At 52.0% G+C, this 17,852-nt stretch overlaps 4 protein-coding genes across 4 annotated transcripts; 2 read left to right on the top strand and 2 right to left on the bottom strand.

Moving 5' to 3' along the window:
- Positions 1–303: 303 nt before the first annotated feature.
- Positions 304–2,015, top strand: BP01DRAFT_412702 (uncharacterized protein; the record flags this gene model as incomplete). Its single annotated transcript, XM_025578962.1, has 4 exons — positions 304–357; positions 622–637; positions 809–1,086; positions 1,146–2,015. The coding sequence occupies 4 exons, from the start codon at positions 304–306 to the stop codon at positions 1,647–1,649; spliced, it is 852 nt and encodes a 283-aa protein (XP_025435810.1). The 3' UTR covers positions 1,650–2,015.
- A 304-nt stretch (positions 2,016–2,319) lies between these two features.
- Positions 2,320–7,242, top strand: BP01DRAFT_331293 (putative RNA helicase/RNAse III). Its single transcript, XM_025573044.1, has 7 exons — positions 2,320–2,493; positions 2,554–2,582; positions 2,645–2,690; positions 2,772–3,024; positions 3,090–3,237; positions 3,290–4,369; positions 4,424–7,242. The coding sequence occupies exons 1-7, from the start codon at positions 2,383–2,385 to the stop codon at positions 6,906–6,908; spliced, it is 4,152 nt and encodes a 1,383-aa protein (XP_025435809.1). The 5' UTR covers positions 2,320–2,382; the 3' UTR covers positions 6,909–7,242.
- Positions 7,243–7,448: 206 nt separating this feature from the next.
- BP01DRAFT_352363 (uncharacterized protein) lies at positions 7,449–9,223 on the bottom strand. Its single transcript, XM_025573921.1, has 3 exons — positions 9,023–9,223; positions 8,716–8,951; positions 7,449–8,588 (listed from the first exon to the last, which is right to left on the bottom strand). The coding sequence occupies exons 1-3, from the start codon at positions 9,044–9,046 to the stop codon at positions 7,538–7,540; spliced, it is 1,311 nt and encodes a 436-aa protein (XP_025435808.1). The 5' UTR covers positions 9,047–9,223; the 3' UTR covers positions 7,449–7,537.
- Positions 9,224–11,872: 2,649 nt separating this feature from the next.
- fphA (putative sensor histidine kinase/response regulator) lies at positions 11,873–15,804 on the bottom strand (the record flags this gene model as incomplete). Its single annotated transcript, XM_025571458.1, has 2 exons — positions 11,873–12,178; positions 12,244–15,804. 2 exons carry the CDS (start codon positions 15,802–15,804, stop codon positions 11,873–11,875), a joined length of 3,867 nt encoding a protein of 1,288 aa, XP_025435807.1.
- Between the last annotated feature and the right edge of the window lie 2,048 nt (positions 15,805–17,852).

Here is a 17,852-nt window from a genome sequence, read left to right as displayed (position 1 = left end):
TCTGAACTATCAAAAGTGACGGGCATAATTCCCTCCCCATTGTACAGTACCTCACCAGTACTGGAAACCTAAGCGCTAAGCTTCCACTTCCAGGAAAGCTATCTCCGACCTCCTCTGCTTACCTCATCTTCTCCCTCTCCTTCGTTTCCCTTGTCATTCTCTACATCCTCTCTCCCTTCTTAAGAGACCAAGACCTTCTATACAGGCTGATCTTTGCGGCGGCCCCTTTGCCCAACTCGAATTGGTGATCCTTTGTTTTGTTTGGGCGCATCCTTGTTTTTTTTTTCGAATCCTATACTCTCGATGCAGCCCACACTAGCCCCAGCGCCGCATCCAAGCATGCAAACCACTGCTCAGGTAAGCAGCCTAATCGTGTCGCGGTTTGTCATCAGATCGCGTCTGTCCCATCCACCCATTGCCTCAGATCGTTCCCGAGTGATGTGCTGGTGGACATCAGTCCCTGTTCTGTCTGTTCTTACGATTGCTTCGGGTCCTCAAGGGTCCACGATGGGAAATCCACCCAGGATTCGACGCGACTGGCTTGATTACCTCACCGGTCGCGTCGCGACCATCACCTGAATCATCAACAGTGGCGATGGCTAACAGTCATCTGTATTATAGGACCATGCGGACCAGGGTAAGCTACTGCTCCCGACTGTTCTCTTGGAGTGAGACGGTATGAGCGATGGCGATGAAAAATTCTCCCGTAGCTGGTGTTGACTAGATCGGCGCGTCTGGTGACGGCCGACACCTCCAAACACATTACTTCATTCGCGATATCAGTATGCTAATGCTACGTCGGTTCTAGTGCTGCATGATCAGCTTCTAGCTGCTCATCAACATATGTCTCACCCACAGCAACCGCGCCCACAACCGCCGACGGCACCACCTCCGCACATGCAACCAAACAACACGAGTCCTCGAGATCAGAACAACATTGACCCTGCCATCTCAGGCGCGACCATGCTCGCTGGCCCTCCGCAAACACCCCCTCAACCGGAGCCCCAGAGCCAAGAATCTCCCAAGACTTATGGCAAGCGACCGTTGTCAACTTCCAAGCGTGCTGCGCAGAACCGTGCTGCTCAAGTTAGTGGGCCCTTGTTGACTTGAAGGCAAGCTGAAGACTGCGGGACTGACGATAGCAGAGAGCCTTCCGTCAGCGGAAAGAAAGCTACATCCGCAAACTAGAAGAACAAGTGAAGGAATACGATGCCATGTCAGAGACGCTGAAGGCTCTCCAGGCCGAGAACTACCAGCTGCGAGAATACATCATCAACCTGCAGTCCCGCTTATTGGACTCGCAAGGCGAGGTGCCCGAGCTGCCTAGCAACATCGACCTCAGCCAGCCACGATCAGACCTGTCTCTTCCAGGCCCCGGTCCAGCATCTACTGGGGGCCCTGCCCCGGCTGCTCCAGGGCAATCCCAGCAGCCTCAAGCTCAAGCGCAAGCATCTGCGCCAAACGACGATATGAACTCGCTGAACCGCATCGCCGTGGCGGGCCTGGGTATGCGCAAGCACCCGAACGAGGAGGCCAATTTCCTAGGAAACAACTTTCAGACTCGCCGCCCGCGCGGTGACGAAGGCCAGCCTGATGCTTCAGACGCCCCAAAGACGGAAATAACCCACGGCTTGCCGGTGGTTTCATGAGACTTCAGTCTGTTTTGATTATTGACTCTACCCATCACTCTCTTTGCGTTCGTTGATCCTCGCGTTTGACCATCCATACCGATGACTCTGGCTTGCATTTTTCGTCCACCCTTCTATGTATCCTTTCCGGTGTAAGGCGCCATGTATCTAGGTATTTTCCCTGGCTCAGGAAGGAGCGGTGTTCTGCGGTTACTCTTCAGATTCTCTTTCCATTTCATCACTTGAAACCTAGAAGGGCAGAAAATGATAACCACGCTAGTACCTTTGATGTATTTCCTTATGTAATATCAGACCCTCTTATCACTAAAGTCGACCATCTTCCGTTGTGGAGCTTTTTATCTTGTGCCCTTAGTGCCTTGATGTGGCCTCAGATAGAGTGTCGTGGACGACAATCCGGAAACATCAGAATATAGCACTCTCGGCCAGGATGAGTTTGAACCTGGAGAAGCGTCTTGGATAACTGTATACATATGGTTTAGCATCATCCAGCTTAAATGCAATGCAGTGAGGTCGAGGGCAACTTTCTTCCATGTTGGGGAGAGTATCGGGGAGAGTATCATGGATCTACATGGATGTCGGTGACAGGGTTTGTTGAGTTTGCTTACCCCGCACTCAACTGTTTATCTTTCCCCCCACTTATTCTCGAACTAATCCACCATCTCCTCGCCTCTCATCGGAGGGACAGCTCCACACGTCAGAGGCTTCTCCATTCAGAAGTCAGTCAATACTCCTCATGACTGGCAAGACTCCGAATCAAAGCACCGATGACCCTGCGGGGTATCGGTCGAGGAGTTATCAGACGGAGATGTTTGAGGCCAGTTTGAAAGGCAACATCATCGTTACTGTGAGATCCAACTGTTGCAGGAATGATAAGATAGTAAGTTAAGATGTTACTCTGTTCTAGATGGGCACTGGCAGCGGAAAGACGCATATGTATGCCTCACTACTCTGTCCCCACTTGCATGTATGCTTTGAATTCTAACCATGGACAACAGAGCTTTGTTGCGGATCAAAAGAGAACTGGAAAGGAATCCACACAAGGTGAGGAGACAGGACCGCACTACCGATGCGATATATCGAGGTCTGGCTGATGTTTGATCTTCTGTTTTACCACGTTGGAAGTTGATCTGGTTCTTGACTCCCACTGTTGCGCTGTGTCAACAGCAGTATCGAGCCATTGCCGAGCATATTCCCGCAATGAGAGCCAGAACGCTCACAGGCTTAGACAAAGTGGAGTTGTGGACAGATCAGGCTGTCTGGGATGCAGTGCTTCGAGACGTCCAGGTGGTCTTTTCTACGCATGCTGTGCTAGCGGATGCCATGAGCCATGGTTTTGTGAGGATTGGGCAATTGAGTTTGATGATCTTTGATGAAGGTAAGTGGGCTACAGAGTACTACTAATGGCCAAGGAATGGTGAGTTTCTAATGGTGATATACTAGCTCATCATTGCATGCGTCGCCATCCAGCCAATAAGATCATGCAAGATTTCTACCATCCGGCTGTTGCGGTGTACGGTCCCGATGCAGTCCCCAAAGTCCTGGGGCTGACGGCGAGTCCAATAGTGAGATCCAACCCGCAAGAGCTTCAGTAAGGGAGCCTTTGAAGCTTTGGAATGTCTTGTTCTAATCGAGCTGGATAGGATGATCGAGGCCAACCTGGATGCGATCTGCAAGACACCTCGCGTGCATCGGCATGAGCTCCGAAAGTTCACGCATTGCCCCCACTTGCAGCCTATGTTCTTCGCTCCCTTTGACTATGAGACAGAAAGGATTGGAAGCAGGACCTTGCAAGCGCTCATAAAAGCTTGGGAAACTCTCGACATCGAAACCGATCCATCTGTCAAGCAATTGCGGAAAAGCCTCGTGGGCGGCCAGGCGCTACAGAAGGCGCTTCTGTCAGGCAAGACTCATTGTCGTGAGCAGCTAAGGAAGTTTGTAGCCAGAAGTACGCACATCTTCGAGGAACTTGGGGAGTGGGCTGTTGATTACTACATTGCCGCATCGTATGAACAACTAAGATCAAAATCGGAGGACTCTCAATCGGTTTCGGGATGGACAGATGAGGAGAGAGCCTACCTTATCAACTTCCTGTCGCAACTTCCAGCCCCAGAACCTACAGTCACATCATCAGACCCAAATGATTATCGTACTTCGCGAAAATTTGGTCTCCTGTTGGAATTCCTACATGGAAGAGGACACCCCGACTTTGCAGGACTGATTTTTGCAAAGCAGCGTGTAACAGTGAGTGTTCTGGCGCGACTATTGTCGGTCTATCCGTTGACGAGGGACCGCTTTCGCTGTGCCGCTTATGTTGGCTGGTCCAACGGCAGTAGCAAGGATGCCCTGGGTGAGCTCTTGGATCCTCGGTTGCAACGTGAGACCTTGAGTGAGTTCAAAAGTGGTCAGAAGAACTTAATAGTCGCCACGGATGTGCTTGAGGAGGGTATTGACATAAGCGCATGCAGTGTGGTGGTTTGTTATGACAAGCCTCCCAACCTGAAATCATTTGTCCAGCGTCGTGGGCGTGCACGGCACAAAGAGTCGACTTATGCCATCATGTTCGCAACTGATGATGAATCCTCTGGCACTGGTAAATGGGAATCTCTGGAGCAAGCTATGATCAAAGCTTATGAAGATGACGAACGGAAATTGCTCGAAGCGTGGGCTCTTGAGGAAGTCCACGAAGATGTGATTGAGCGGTTCGTAGTCGAATCCACCGGGTATGCAACAGTCCTAATGTCCTCTTACCAGTATCCAGCTGACGTCCCATCTAGTGCTGTACTCACCGCAGATGGCGCTGTCGCACATTTGACGCATTTTTGTGATGTTTTGCCGGCGCAGCCCTACGTCGACACTCGAGCCGAGTACTCATTCGAAATAGACGACACAGGATTGCTGAGAGGAACAGTAGTTCTCCCAGCGTGTGTTCATCCCAAGGTTCGACGCACTGATGGTAAGCGATGGTGGAAAACGGAGCGTGCAGCAAGAAAAGAAGCAGCTTTTCAGGCATACAAAGCGCTGTACGAGTTTGGTCTTTTGAATGACAATCTTCTTCCATTTACTGGTAGAGAAGAATTCAAGCAGGACGAACTGAGTGACATTCCAGCTCTGATAGAAGTGTCTGAGCAATATGATCCGTGGATTGATTTGGCGTACTCATGGTCTTCGCCAGAACTCCACCAAACTCGAATTGCGGTTGGATGCAACGGGAAACCCGCACACATGTATGTGAGGTTGACTACACCAACAGTGCTGCCAACACTTGACCCGATGACGCTATATTGGGACAGTAAGACGACTTATACTCTGGGATTTGGGGCTTTTGACAAGGCTGTAGACCTGACAGCTGAGGCCATTGAGCATTTGGGGTCGATAACCTCACTTTTCCTTCAAGCAACTATTTCGAAACATACCGCACCAGAACAAGACTTTGTGTTGCTTTTCGGCCCCGATGTACCACATACAGAACTGGAAAGTTGGTTTCTCCAGTACGGAGGCTTTGAGTCAGCCAGTCATGTCTATGCCCGCAACAATTACCCTGCTGTGATGGGTGTCGTGAGAGATTGCTATAACAACCCGTTACTCTTCCGGCGGTGGATTGTATCTCAAGAAGATGACTTGGCAGTCATCGAAGTTGAATGCGATCGTCTTCCTCGCCGGACAAACCTTCTGCATCGACAGACTTTGGCAACTAAATTGGAGGCCGACTTGCCAGTTGCCTCTACTAAAGTGTGCGTCATGCCTGCAGACTCGTGCACTATTGAGAAGCTGTCGTTCGAACACAGCATATTTGGTCGTTTTATATCTGCTATTATGGATAGACTAGAGGCGAAGCTCCTTGCCACTAGATTGTGTGAGACCGTCCTATGTGATGTTGGCTTCTCGAGCACTCACCATGTGATCACCGCCATTACCTCGCCTTCGGCCAGCGCGTTGACGAACTACCAGCGATATGAATTTTTTGGTGACACAATCCTAAAGTTCACTGTATCATGCCAGCTCTTCTTTGAACACCCGAACTGGCATGAAGGATATCTATCCAAAGGAAGAGACTCCATCATCAAGAACCATCGTCTCGCTCGAGCGGCGCTTGATGCCGGTCTGGACGCTTTCATTATCAGTAAGACGCTCACACCGCGCAAGTGGAGTGCGCCTCTAATATCTGAGAAACTGGCGTATGCTGCTGGTCGACGCTCGATGTCGATGAAGGTACTTGCTGATGTCGTGGAGGCCCTCATTGGCGCAGCGTATCTTGACGGCGGGTTCGACAGAGCCCACGCCTGTATTCGGCGCTTTCTCCCCGAAATCAATCTCAACCATTTCAACCAGTCTTTGCCATATAGCACACCATCCATCCAGCACATTGTCAACGAGAAGAGGCTTATAGAGCATATCGGCTACACTTTCAAGGACCCATCGATTCTCATCGAAGCGCTTACTCATCCCTCATGCCAGCATGACGCCTCGACTCAGTCTTACCAACGCCTGGAATTCCTTGGTGACTCTGTACTGGACATGGTCATTCTGACCACGCTCCTCGCTCATCCCACAGAAATCTCCCAGGGCAGGATGACCCAGATCAAAGGCGCCGTGGTCAACGCGAACCTCCTTGCCTTCTTTTGCATGGAGTTCTCTCTCAGCCAAGAGCGAACCCACGTCGACACCCACTCCGCCCACCAAATCACTCTCACCTCCACCCAAGAATTCCTTTCTCTGTGGCACTTCATGCGCTGTGGCGGCGGTACCGACCTCAAGCAGGCGCGCGACCGCGCCCTAGCCCGCCACCGTGCCCTCCGTGGCCCCATCCTCGACGCCCTGCAGCACAGCCCCGACTTTCCCTGGCAGGCCCTTTCCGCGCTCAACGCCGACAAATTCTTCTCGGATCTCGTCGAGAGTATCCTCGGGGCTATATTCGTCGACTCCGCCGGCGAGCTCGCTGTGTGTGTCGACTTCGCGGAAAGAATCGGGCTGCTTCGGTTCCTGCGTCGCGTACTGAATGAGGAGATTGAAGTCGTGCACCCGAAGATGGTGGCGCAGCAACTGGCTGCCACGGCTGGGCTGGGGAACACTATTTTCACAACGACCAGACTGATGTCGGAGGCGCAGGAGGAAACCGTGAAGGAGGATGCTACGTACCGATGCCAGGTCGAGATAGATGGAGAGGTGATCGTGACGGCGGAAGGCTGTTCCTGCGCTGATGAAGCACAGGTGAAGGCAGCGTATCTTACCATTGAGTCTCTACAGAGGAGAGGGCTGTAATTGTGGGACATCACGACGCACGAGCCAGCGTTTTCTTTTGGAATCTAGTATGGTCGACAGTCGGACAGGGAAAACACTTCTGAAGAAAGGCATTGCATTGCTTGGAAGCTTCCGAGAAAGTCTTAGATGCCATCTGGGATTGGCGATCTCCACTGCTCTTGATTTGGCTGTATCTGACTTTAACTGACGGGCCATATATTGTCTCTTTTGCCAAGGCTTGGCAAGATTATCTCTGACACTATCCGCATTGTGGAGGCTCAGTTGGGATAATGCGGTTGTACAGATTGGTTTCGAGAAACAATAATGAATGCAACAAGGTTGAACGAAACCTCCGGGATTGAATACAAGCTATGTCAACACGACTGTATAGGAGTTTTCGTATTCTGGATATAAAGAAGGTGTAATCCGCGACAAGCTGCGACAAGCAGGACTGCACAAAGCTCCGAGTCGCATGATATACTTGTATGGTACTTGCGCGCCCACCGTTGGTCCGGAAGAGCAGGAGGCGACTTCAGCAAGGTACGAATGCTACGAACGACCAGTATAAGAATGCATGTATTATCCCAACCCTACCAAGAACAAGAAAGAAAGAAAGAATGCAAAGCCCCACCGGAATATAACCTCCACGCTCACCCCTTTCTCTTCCCCCCTTTACCACGTCCGCGAGTCGTCGTCTTCGGCGCGGGCTCCTCCTTCTGGTCTGCCTCGCTCTGCTCATCGTCGCCCGTTGACTGATCCTCCTCCTCCGCCGCCCCTTCAGCGCCATCACTTGCCGAATCCACCTGCTCATCCTCACTGGCGGCGACGATCACCCCGTCATCCGATCGCTCACTAACAGAGGACTGGACCTCGGCATCCGTGCTCACCGCAGCCGCGGCAGCAAGCGGGGGCTCATTCCGGATCTCCGCGAGCACCTTTTTCGCTTCACTCTCCTGACCATTCCAGGCGCCACAGCTGCCGCACCGCCAGCGCCCCAGCTCCTCCAGGGACTTGATCCCCGGCGGCGCCTGGCCGTTCACCAGCCGACAGTTCGCGCAGAGCAACACCATGCGGTTCTTGGGCTGCATCTCGTCCTCTCCGAGCAACACGTCCAACAGACGATCGTACCAATGCGAGGATTCGATGTACTGCGGCGGGGTAGATGAGAAGGCATTGGGTGCGAACCCGGGCTCGTCAAACGCCGGCGGCGAGGAAAGGAGATCCGGAGACCTTGAACCTGCCTGTTGAGGTCGTCCGTGTCCATGACCCCCGGGAATCATAAACGGAGAGGAAGGCGGAGGGGGGTACTGACCACCCGGGCTGGGAGGATACTGCTGCTGCTGTTGTTGTTGCTGCGGCGGCGATTGTTGCGGGGTACGACGGATGTTGGCCGTTGGGGGAGGAGGCAACCCGGTGCGTTGGACCGGTGGTTGTTGGGGTTGTTGTTGGTTCCGCTTTTTAAGGCTGGCATCGGATTTGCGCTTGTCGTCTCCGGTGCGGGACTTGGTGCGCTTGAGGGTCCCTCCTCCGCCGCTGGCGCCATATTTCTCGAGGAGCTGTTGGGTGGAGTTGTAGCGGGTGGCTTCTTTCAGCTTCTCGATGGTGGTGTCGCGCTGTTTGTGGAGGGCGTCGAGGTGGACTTGGGTCTTGGTGATGCGGTAGTCGTAGTACCGGGTGGCGCCGGTGCGGACGGTGTAGATCCTGTGGGCAGTGCGATGGGTAGATGGTTAGACTGGTAGTCCAGGATGTTGTCCGCGCGGGGACGGGGGTCAAATGTGGTGGCTATGGGGAAACAGAACGCAAGGAAAGGGGATGTGGTGGTCCATACAGGATGGGTCCGCCCACGACGGCGGCATATTCAGCTATGCCCCAATTCTGCCATCCTAGTACCAGAGCCAATATGATTGAGTAGAGGAGGTAGGCAAAGGTGGTGTAAAGGGTCCAAAGAGCCTTGAAGCGGCGGGCGTGTTGGCGGTGGAGGTCGAGGCGGTTGGTGGTTCGGGTGATCTTCTCGGAGAGGGCCGAGAGAGCTTTCTCGAAGGATGCTGGGGAATCGTCTTCGGCCTGATGAGTGGGTTCGTCAATTTAAGCGGATCTGGTGGCCAGTGGGTGAGGGATGTTGCGCGGAAAGATACCTTGAAAGGCCACAGGCGCACCATGGCGGCGGCGGCGGTGGTGGTAGATTCGGGGTAAGGAGGGTAGTTAAAGCAAGGATAGATGAAGCTAAGACAAGAGCATATTTCCCAGACAGAAAATCATGATAGACCCCGTTGAGGGGATGTGTGAGAATGAAAAAGAGCGAAAGAATGAAAGAAGAGGGGATTGCACGAAAGAGTGGAAGGAGGAGTGATGGATGAATGGATGGATGACACTCACTGCCTGCGGGATGCTGGCTGGATCTTCTTCTGGCGGGAAAATCGACGTCGACGTCAGCTGCAGCCGCACGGACCACCTTGCCTCTTTCGGACGGCAGCTCCCTCTACACCACTGTTATCTATCAATATGAAATATAACTTGGCGAATTCTACTCAACATCCTTACGACAAACATGAAAAGTTGCTTCCTGGGATTGGGGCCTCTTCTGAATGCCTATCATCCTACCGCCTCATTTATCGAATCGGGTTGAGATTCAGTCTGAGCCCGGGAAATCTACTGCCTACCGTCTCTCATCCTCCAGGAGTACGCAATCTGTCGAATTGATGAGAGCCAAAGCTTGCACGGAAAAAGTCACAACGGGCCACTGACATCGATCCGGTCGGAGATAATCTCCTGCTTGTTGTCAATTTCTGTGGTAGACGTTAGACCTCTTTGCTTTCTAGAGTCTACACAATCGCGGAAGTCTACAGACGCCCAATAAATTAAAATCGACCCAAACAACTGTTCAAGAGCTACAAACAATAGCCAGTAAACTCAATCCTGGAGTGTGAAGCTTTAAACCCATGGCTCGACAGCCGCACTAGATACAAGAGAATGCGGCATCGATCAGCAGGGACAGCGCAGGGGTCAGTCGGGCGGGGATCGTCTCGACGGTGCCACCAAGTCGTCGCAGAAGTAATCTTTCGAGTCCGTCTTCTGAGCCGATGAGCCAATCGCGACATTCTTTTGTCTAGTGAAATTGAGCGCCTCAAGAGCTCGCGCAGACAAGCGGTTCCAGCCTCGCGCGACTGACGCAGTCAACCATGGTATGAGACGGCAACAAATTTTGGCCGATCTCGAGCATTCGACAGCGTGACGGAGCATGCAAGGGGGACGGGGGAGAAGTCACCCCCAGATCTATCCTCACATAAGCTTAGCAGCACTTGATCGACGAGGTGCGAAGAACAAGGGCTAATAGTACTAATCTACAGACAAATGCTAAGCTAAGCATTCTAGCCATCTTGGATACTTTCTGTGTCGGAGATGTCGCTTTCGTTTACAGCATGCTTGCAACGACTAATAGCATCGATTCGTGAGCTACTTACTATACTTGGGATAAGGCAAGCGTTCAGCCGCGGCCACCGACGAGCTACACGAGCTACCCCCTTGTCTAAACCTCAGTACCCGTGGTACGGAGAAATCGACCCGCATTTCAAAGTGCTTGATACGCCGGTACCTCTCGATGCGCCTCCATGGCGATACTCGCGGTCTACGGGGTTTTTAGTCCAGGTCGCACCTCATGGACGGGAGCGATTTGCGCCGAGCCATGGTTACTTTTGTTTGGTGATTTCTTTGTGCGGACGACAGTAACTCTGATCGCGCCTGAGGTTTCGATTATGACAGATATCTACATCCTTGTCCCACATTCTCTCCTCTAATGGACTTCTCTCGAGCATGGAGAACTTGATCACATAAACCACGATCTTTTATCAGGAATCGGAGACAATCATGGCTGGCACGCTTCAGCTAATACGGACTGTGTCTGAGGTACAGGTAGCTAGGACTTTTTTTTCGCACAGTGCTTCGACGATATTATGCCCCCTGCGAGGTTGGGAGGAGGGTGATGGGTTGAGGGAGGTTGGATTAAGTAGTTAGCTATAGCTACATACTAAGTTAACGCAGACTTACCGTAGTTGGAAGGAGGATACCAGTACTACTAATCTGTGAGCATGTAGACCTGCCACTGTAGCAGTTACCCAGCATAACATGCAACACAAGCAAGCAGGTAAGTCGAACCACACTAAATGCTATGGCACTACATCTTACAACATACCTCCCAGTCAACACACCACCCCCTACACTCAAATACCTCATGATCCTCGAGAAGAAGTAAGAAATATCATATCCTGCCTCTAAAACCAAATGACCAGACTCGGCTGAAAACTCCACACCACCATAGTTCCAATTGGCATTCGCAAAACCAGCCAAAGAACCTCCAGGAGGGAGGAAATCTAATAATACATCCAGTCACACAGGGCACAAGAGACGAAGAAGTTATGTATCTTGGGTAGAAGTATGCTTCCATGAGCACACACGATAGTAGTCGAGGATAGAGGAGGACAGGAGGTTTCAGAAACCAGGTCAAAGTTTGTCTGGCCAGAACCCAGGCAATGTTGAAATAGGCAAGCACGCGCGAAGAAAAAAAGCCCAGTCCAAACTAGTGGGGTATACATGAAAATATAATGTCTGAATAACAAATTCAAACCAACAGACAGCAGAAAAGGAACCCAGTGAAATGAATCGGTTATTCGAATGCATGAAAATGATTTTCAGCATAAACTGGCCTTGCTAAATGAGATCCCAAAATGAACTAAATCATGAAAGAAAATTGGAAGATACGAAGATCACATGCTTTGTGGTGTGCGAAGGCATCGGATCATGGATCGGTCATAACTTGGTATTTCTCGTCATAAAGAGGGAGAATTGGGGAGGATGGACGGAGATAGGAGAACTTTTCAGGACGCATGACGATTGTGATTATAGAGGCGTAAGGGCCGGTGGCAGTCGGAAAAAGGTCGGAGTCGGAGGCGGAGGAGATGGTGGTAGGATGGGAAGAGAACTATAACCGCTCAAAGCGACGGAAACCAGCCCCCGTTTTCCCATTCTCCGGGCCGGTAAGTGGCGTTGCGACGCGTCTTCTCATCTTCTAAACCATACAAAAGTACGTTGAGACGGTTGAAGTTGATGGGTTTCATGATCCATCCATCGAAACCAGCACCGACGTACAAGGGCATGTCTTTTTCGAGAAGAGAGGCGGAGACTGCGAAAATGGGTATTTGTTGGTTGGCTTGTGCGATCGGAGAGAGCGCACAGTTGGGCTCCGTTTCAACTTGTCGGATCATTTTGGTTGAATTGATCCCGTCAACGATTGGCATCTATCAAGTGCCACGGCGTCAGTCTCAAGTACACCTGGTATCATGAATCAAGAGGCAGTGCTTACCTGGATGTCCATGAGCACAAGGTCATAACGCGCAGGGTCGGCACGGAATGCCGCCGCACATTCTTCACCGTTGACAGTCAATTCGACAGCATGACCGGCCTTGCCAAGCCTTTTCTGTATGATTTTGCTGTTGATAGGATCATCCTCCGCGACCAAGATGCTATATGTACCAGTGGGGGTTTTAGGTTGGGAATCTCCTTGAGGCGTGATTTGAATTCCCGAAGGCTGTGTGATAGGAGATGCGGGCACCTTCGTGTCTGACTGCGAGGAGTCTGCCCCATCATCTGCGGACTCCGTCTGAGAGAGTTTGGACAGTTCTCGAATAGAAACACCAGCAAGTTTATCTTTGAGGCTTTCGATCGGGATTTGACCGGGATGTGCTTTTTCCGTGCCTCCAGCGCGAGAATTGTCGCCACTCCGTCGTCGGCCCTCGCTCGGCGTGGGTGAGCTATTATCCACTAGGACGAATTCTTCCTTCTGCTGGAAGGGCGTTGGACTCTCGGTGTGAGCTGGAACATCTACCGGCTCCAATTCCGGTTGTTCATCGCTCGAAGTCGCGAATTGGAGTGAGATTTGGAAGCGGCTTCCTTTGCCTTCTTCAGACCGGACACTGAGCTGACCGTGAGTGTTACGAACGATCCGCGACACCAGTGCCAAGCCCAAGCCTAGGACGCCTTTCTCTTCTCCTCCATCCGCAGTCCCTTGGGTCGCATTATCCGGATCGCGATCGAAGTAGTAGGTGTCGTCGTCGTTGTAAGAGACCTGTTCGAGCTCTTGAAATAGAGTCTCGAGCATGGTGTCGGACATTCCGCATCCGGTGTCGAGAACCGTCATCTGAACAGTGACGACGCCGGGCTCCGGGGTGACCGGAGCACGCCACAGTTCGACAGTGACCTCACCCTCGGTCGTGTGTTGGACCGCGTTGGCAATGAGGTTACTAATCGCCTGCCGCACGCGCCGTTCGTCGCCCAAAACGGTTCTAGGAATACCTGGATGAGTGATGACAGTGAATTTTATCCCCTTTCGTTTAGCTTCTCCTTCAAACATAGCATTTGCCTCCTTGAATACTTGGGGTAAGTCAAAAGCCTCGTCTTTGATGAGATTCTGTCCTTTTTCAGTATTTGTGAGGTCCAGCAAATCGTTGATGACGTATATGAGAGACTTGGAGGCGGAATATGACTTGGTGAGGTTATCGCGAGTCTCCGTATCGAGAACACCTTCAAGAGCGATCTCAAGGTAATTGATGATCGCGTTGAGAGGGGTCCGAACCTCGTGGGCGGAGTTGGCTAGCAGGAGCTTGGTCAGCTGCGATCCTTCGAGCGCGGCTTCTTGCTGTCGCCAGACTTTGATGAATTTCCCATACACAAGGCAGAGAACAGCCGCAGTTTCGACTTCAGATTCGGACCACTCCCTCGCCTGATCAATCACTGTTTCACTCCAGACCTGGAAGCTCTTTCGAGGCTCCAGGTGGCCGTTCTTGAATTCCTTCTCATGAGGGTTGCCGCCCCATTTGATCTCTGTTAACTGGCCTCGACGGAAGAAGACGATGAAATCCTTGCCGTCAGATGACAGCGGTACATAGAGCATACCTGAGATATGCTTGAAGCCGGGGGGATAATGCAGGTCGGGAAAATCCTTGGTCACGTGATGTGAAGCGACCACCGAATGGAGTTGACGCATCTTCAAGAATTCCAGCAAGGCCAACATCTCCGACGATTCGTTTGACTTGCCTAGGATCTTGGTTTCGCCGCGAATGGAGATGGCTCCGTAGTCGGCGTCGAACAACCTCAGCATGTCATCTGAAGAAGCGATGATGTAGCCAGAAGGATTTGCGTCGGTCGGAATCGTGTTGATCAGCTTGCGAGCCTGTAATCGTGAAGTGTAGGAAAGGCGTTCGATGTTGCGCGAGAGAGTGTCACCGATGAGTCGGCACATCTTCCGAATCGGGAATGGCACTCTCATGGCGACATCGCCGTGAGTGTGGCATGAGATCAAACCCCAAAGATCATTCGGACTGTTGATACTGATGGACATAGACGAACGAACGCCCATGTTGGCCAAATAACGAATATGGATAGGCGACATTGCTCGTAAGTGGGCATGGGTTAGGTCTAAAGGGGTTTTCAAATCTTCCAGGCTGCGGCAAACGAGTCGCGAAGTGAGCTGATCTCGGTCGTATAATAATCTGACCTTGTTTATGCGATACAACTCCCGGGCCTGTTTTGGGATATCTGCAGCGGGAAAGTGCAGCCCTTTGTAGAGGTCTTTCGTCGTTCGCATGTCCACCAGCTCCGCCACGACGGTCCCGTTGTAATCGCTGTCGAACTGATAAATCATCACACGATGAAACCCCGTCAATTCTTTCACCAAGCCGACCGTAATATTGAGAAGTGTGTCGAGAGTCTTCGCATCGCCAAGTTGATCCTGGATCTGGCTGACGATGCTAAAGACCTCCATCGCAGCTGCCTCACCGCGCCTCCTGCGAGCATTTCGAAGGACCCGCAATGGTTGGCTGATGTTGACGGTGCTGCTTGCCAATTGCTCCGGAGTCGGATCAAATCCGAGAGTATCCGTCTGCATGGCGGGGGTGGAGCGACCGGCCGAGTTCAACGGGTTAATTCGATCATCCTCTAGCTCAAACTCACAGATAATGATCTCCCGTTGGGTTGGGATCACGTGAATTGCACACCAGAAGCGTCGTGGGCGTCCATTGCGATCGTTTATCGAGAGAATGAAAACCTCCGGCCCATCCGCACTAGGATCATGAGCTTCATCGCGAACGAAATCGACATGGTCAAGAAGGATGTCCGCCTGATCCTCGTGCAGAATATCACAGAAGCTCTCCAAGGCAAACAGCTCGCTGGGAGAGTGATCGAGGAGGGCTTCTGAATTTTCGCTTGCGACCCGGACTGACAATATGCCGTCATCGTCTTCTCGCATGGCAAGCAAGACCCCAAAGCTCTGTACTGCCCCCGGAATGTGGATCGGTTCGTCCTCGCACGCCATGAACGTATCCGGTGTGCTACCGGTAACCACGGCGTGTCCGTCATTCGTCATAACATGCTGAAAGCGGGAGGTGATGTGCGTTTTGTTCTTGTCGACGGGCAGGAGCGAACCGTCCGACTCGGCGGGCACCCGGATCCCGGCGTCAGAATTTCGCGAGTGGCCTTCGGATGTGGGCAAAGAGGGATATTCGGAGCTTCCCGGGGTGAATTGATTGTCACTACTGCTGATGGCGGTATCGCTGGGCGGCGTGAAGACTGGTTGAGCGCGGAGTTGATCCCAGGTGTCGGAATCTATGATCGAATAAGATCGCGCTCCAGCTCGAAGCTGCGTGGAGCCGGTCGATACAACGGCTTGAGATGGGCTAGTTGGAGAGGGATTGACGGATACGATCGATCGGATGGGGTAGATTCTGTCTGCACCGCCGACGCCCGTATCACGATTCAGATCGGGATTTTCTGGGCTCGAGCCCGATGAGCCATCGTGAGTATTGACGGCTAGGTCGGACCGCGAATCGTCTTCGACATTTTGCGCAGGGCTAGCGGAGGAAGAAGCCATGTTTGAGGCCATCGTCGAAGGACTGAAGAGAGGATGGCCCTGGGTTTGGGTTGATATAGAGTCCCGCCTCGAAATCCTCAGCGCATTTGATGAGTGAAGATCCACTAGCTTACATCAGTGAGTGGTGTTGCTGAACGACGGAGGAGATGGTCAATGTCTCGGGGCGAGTAGTGAATGACGATAGTCCGATGATGCGATGATGCACAGATCGGACCCTGACAGCAGTGTCCTTGCGAAGATAGTTGGTAGGACTTGCCCCAAGATGAGCAAGCCTCAAACGCCACAAATGCCAGGCTCGAAGCCGAGCAAGTGCTGACACACAAGGGAGGGGGGGGAGAAGGGGAGGAGGGCGGGGGGGGGCGATGGTGGGAAGGGAAACGGGGGGGAGAGGCCTTCCCGTTCCTTCACGTGGGGCTGATATTGTTACTGGAGGCAACTATTAATTAGTGACTCCAAATCCGTCAGTGGCAAAAACCCCGGGCTCATGCGAAGGGTAACCGATTGGCACGAATAATACAATAAAACGATTAGTAGAAGAACAGGATGAGGCAAACCCACAACAGCTAAATCTCAAGCACGCGACGCCTGCTCCGGGGAGGGGGGCGAAGAGGCGAGTGGAGGAAGAAGGGAGGGGCGCACGATGGCTTGACCGACGATGCAGGAGATGAGGGGGCAAGCTCTTAATGTATCGAGGAAGATTCCGTGAAGAAGTGGGAAGTGGGTTTATTTGCTTGCTGTAAGTATAAAAAGTGATATCGAAAAGGATGATGATATTATTGACGCTGTCCTTGTTGTGGTGGTGGTGATGATGATGATAATGATGATGATGGTGGTGGAGGAGGTGTTGGTCAAGTTTGTTGCCCTTCCAGTGCCTTCGAGGAGGTGCTGTTGGAGGGAAGAGGGGAGATGTCAGAGAAACCTGAGGGAGGGAAAAACTCGAGTCAAGGGAGTTTGTCGGATGGCCGAGAAAGAGAAAGAGCAGGAATCACACACACAGGCCAGTGGAAAGTATGTGTGTGTGCACTCACTGGAAAGGTATTAGGTATTATGATTATTATTGAATGGAGGTCGGCGTATACTCCAAGGTAGTGAGTGTGTCCAACACTCCCAGCAGAGAGAATCGTTCTCGTTCTTCCTCTTCCTCTGGATCTTCTTTTTCTTCTTAGGACTGCTTCCTAATGTTCCTTTTGTGCTTCCAATCCACACTCGCACAGTCTGGTCCAACCCCATGGGTGAATTGGAGTGACTTTTTGCCGGAGTCAATGGGGTAAACGAATCAACACGGCCCGGCGGGGTGGATGAGTCGCTCAGAGAGGTTTAGTCGCCAGCCGTTGCTGCACAAAAAGTTGGCAGCGCCAATCAGAGCCCCTCGCTGGCTGCACTGGTAAGAGCTGAAGGACCGTAGGACTTAACTACCTTAACCTTGAACGAAAAGACCAGACGGAGATCAAACCATGTCCTCCAATTCGACCGGAATGGATTCCAACGAATCAAACAGCATTTTATGACACCCGTGAGGAATGGATCCGGTAAAGCCGAATGGGAGAAATGAAGATCGATGCTTATCTCAGCCGTCGACCAGCGCTTCCACTCTTTGAGGTTGAGGGTACGCCAGCAGTGCAGAGATGGGGCTATCCTCGAAACTCGCTAAACTTCTCCTGGGAAAGTTTTCCGATTTTGACACCCCGATTGAGATTGAGATTTTTTGTTGATTGACCGAGTAGGTCCGTGGACTCGCTACGCCGCAAAAGTTATAACTATATAAGTGTCTGACTGACAGGTATAGATGTTAAAGCAGTGGAGAGGTAGGGAGGTAGTAGAACACAACCATAAAATAAGTATTCCCTCCAAACCAAGAGACACACTCTCTCTCCCCCTTTCCCTTCCAACGCGCAGTTATTCATAGATCCCACCGGGCGAGTCAGCTCAATCCCCAACGGTGGGTTTCCGCATGCCACCCACGAAACAGAGGCCTTGTATTTGCCCCAATTTCTATGCGCCTCCGAATCTAGGGTCTCCATATCACAAGCCTGGAATGGCAGACAGGT

This window comes from Aspergillus saccharolyticus (genome assembly GCF_003184585.1).
Source record: "Aspergillus saccharolyticus JOP 1030-1 unplaced genomic scaffold BP01scaffold_1, whole genome shotgun sequence".
In the NCBI taxonomy this organism is placed as follows: Eukaryota; Fungi; Ascomycota; class Eurotiomycetes; order Eurotiales; family Aspergillaceae; genus Aspergillus; species Aspergillus saccharolyticus.
The sequence above is the reverse complement of the archived record's forward strand: the minus strand, read 5'-3'. Positions and strand labels throughout refer to the sequence as shown.

What these genes read in the sequence shown, in the direction of transcription:
- BP01DRAFT_352363 (XM_025573921.1), bottom strand. Translation starts at nt 9,046, where the DNA reads ATGGTGCGCCTGTGGCCTTTCAAG. An exon ending in TGCGCCTGTGGCCTTTCAAG is followed by an intron (nt 8,952 to 9,022) that starts GTATCTTTCCGC and finishes CCCACTCATCAG; the next exon opens with GCCGAAGACGATTCCCCAGC. An exon ending in GTCGTGGGCGGACCCATCCT is followed by an intron (nt 8,589 to 8,715) that starts GTATGGACCACC and finishes CACTGCCCACAG; the next exon opens with GATCTACACCGTCCGCACCG.
- BP01DRAFT_331293 (XM_025573044.1), top strand. Translation starts at nt 2,383, where the DNA reads ATGACTGGCAAGACTCCGAATCAAAGCACCGATGACCCTGCGGGGTAT. An exon ending in GGCAGCGGAAAGACGCATAT is followed by an intron (nt 2,583 to 2,644) that starts GTATGCCTCACT and finishes CATGGACAACAG; the next exon opens with AGCTTTGTTGCGGATCAAAA. An exon ending in TGGAAAGGAATCCACACAAG is followed by an intron (nt 2,691 to 2,771) that starts GTGAGGAGACAG and finishes CCACGTTGGAAG; the next exon opens with TTGATCTGGTTCTTGACTCC.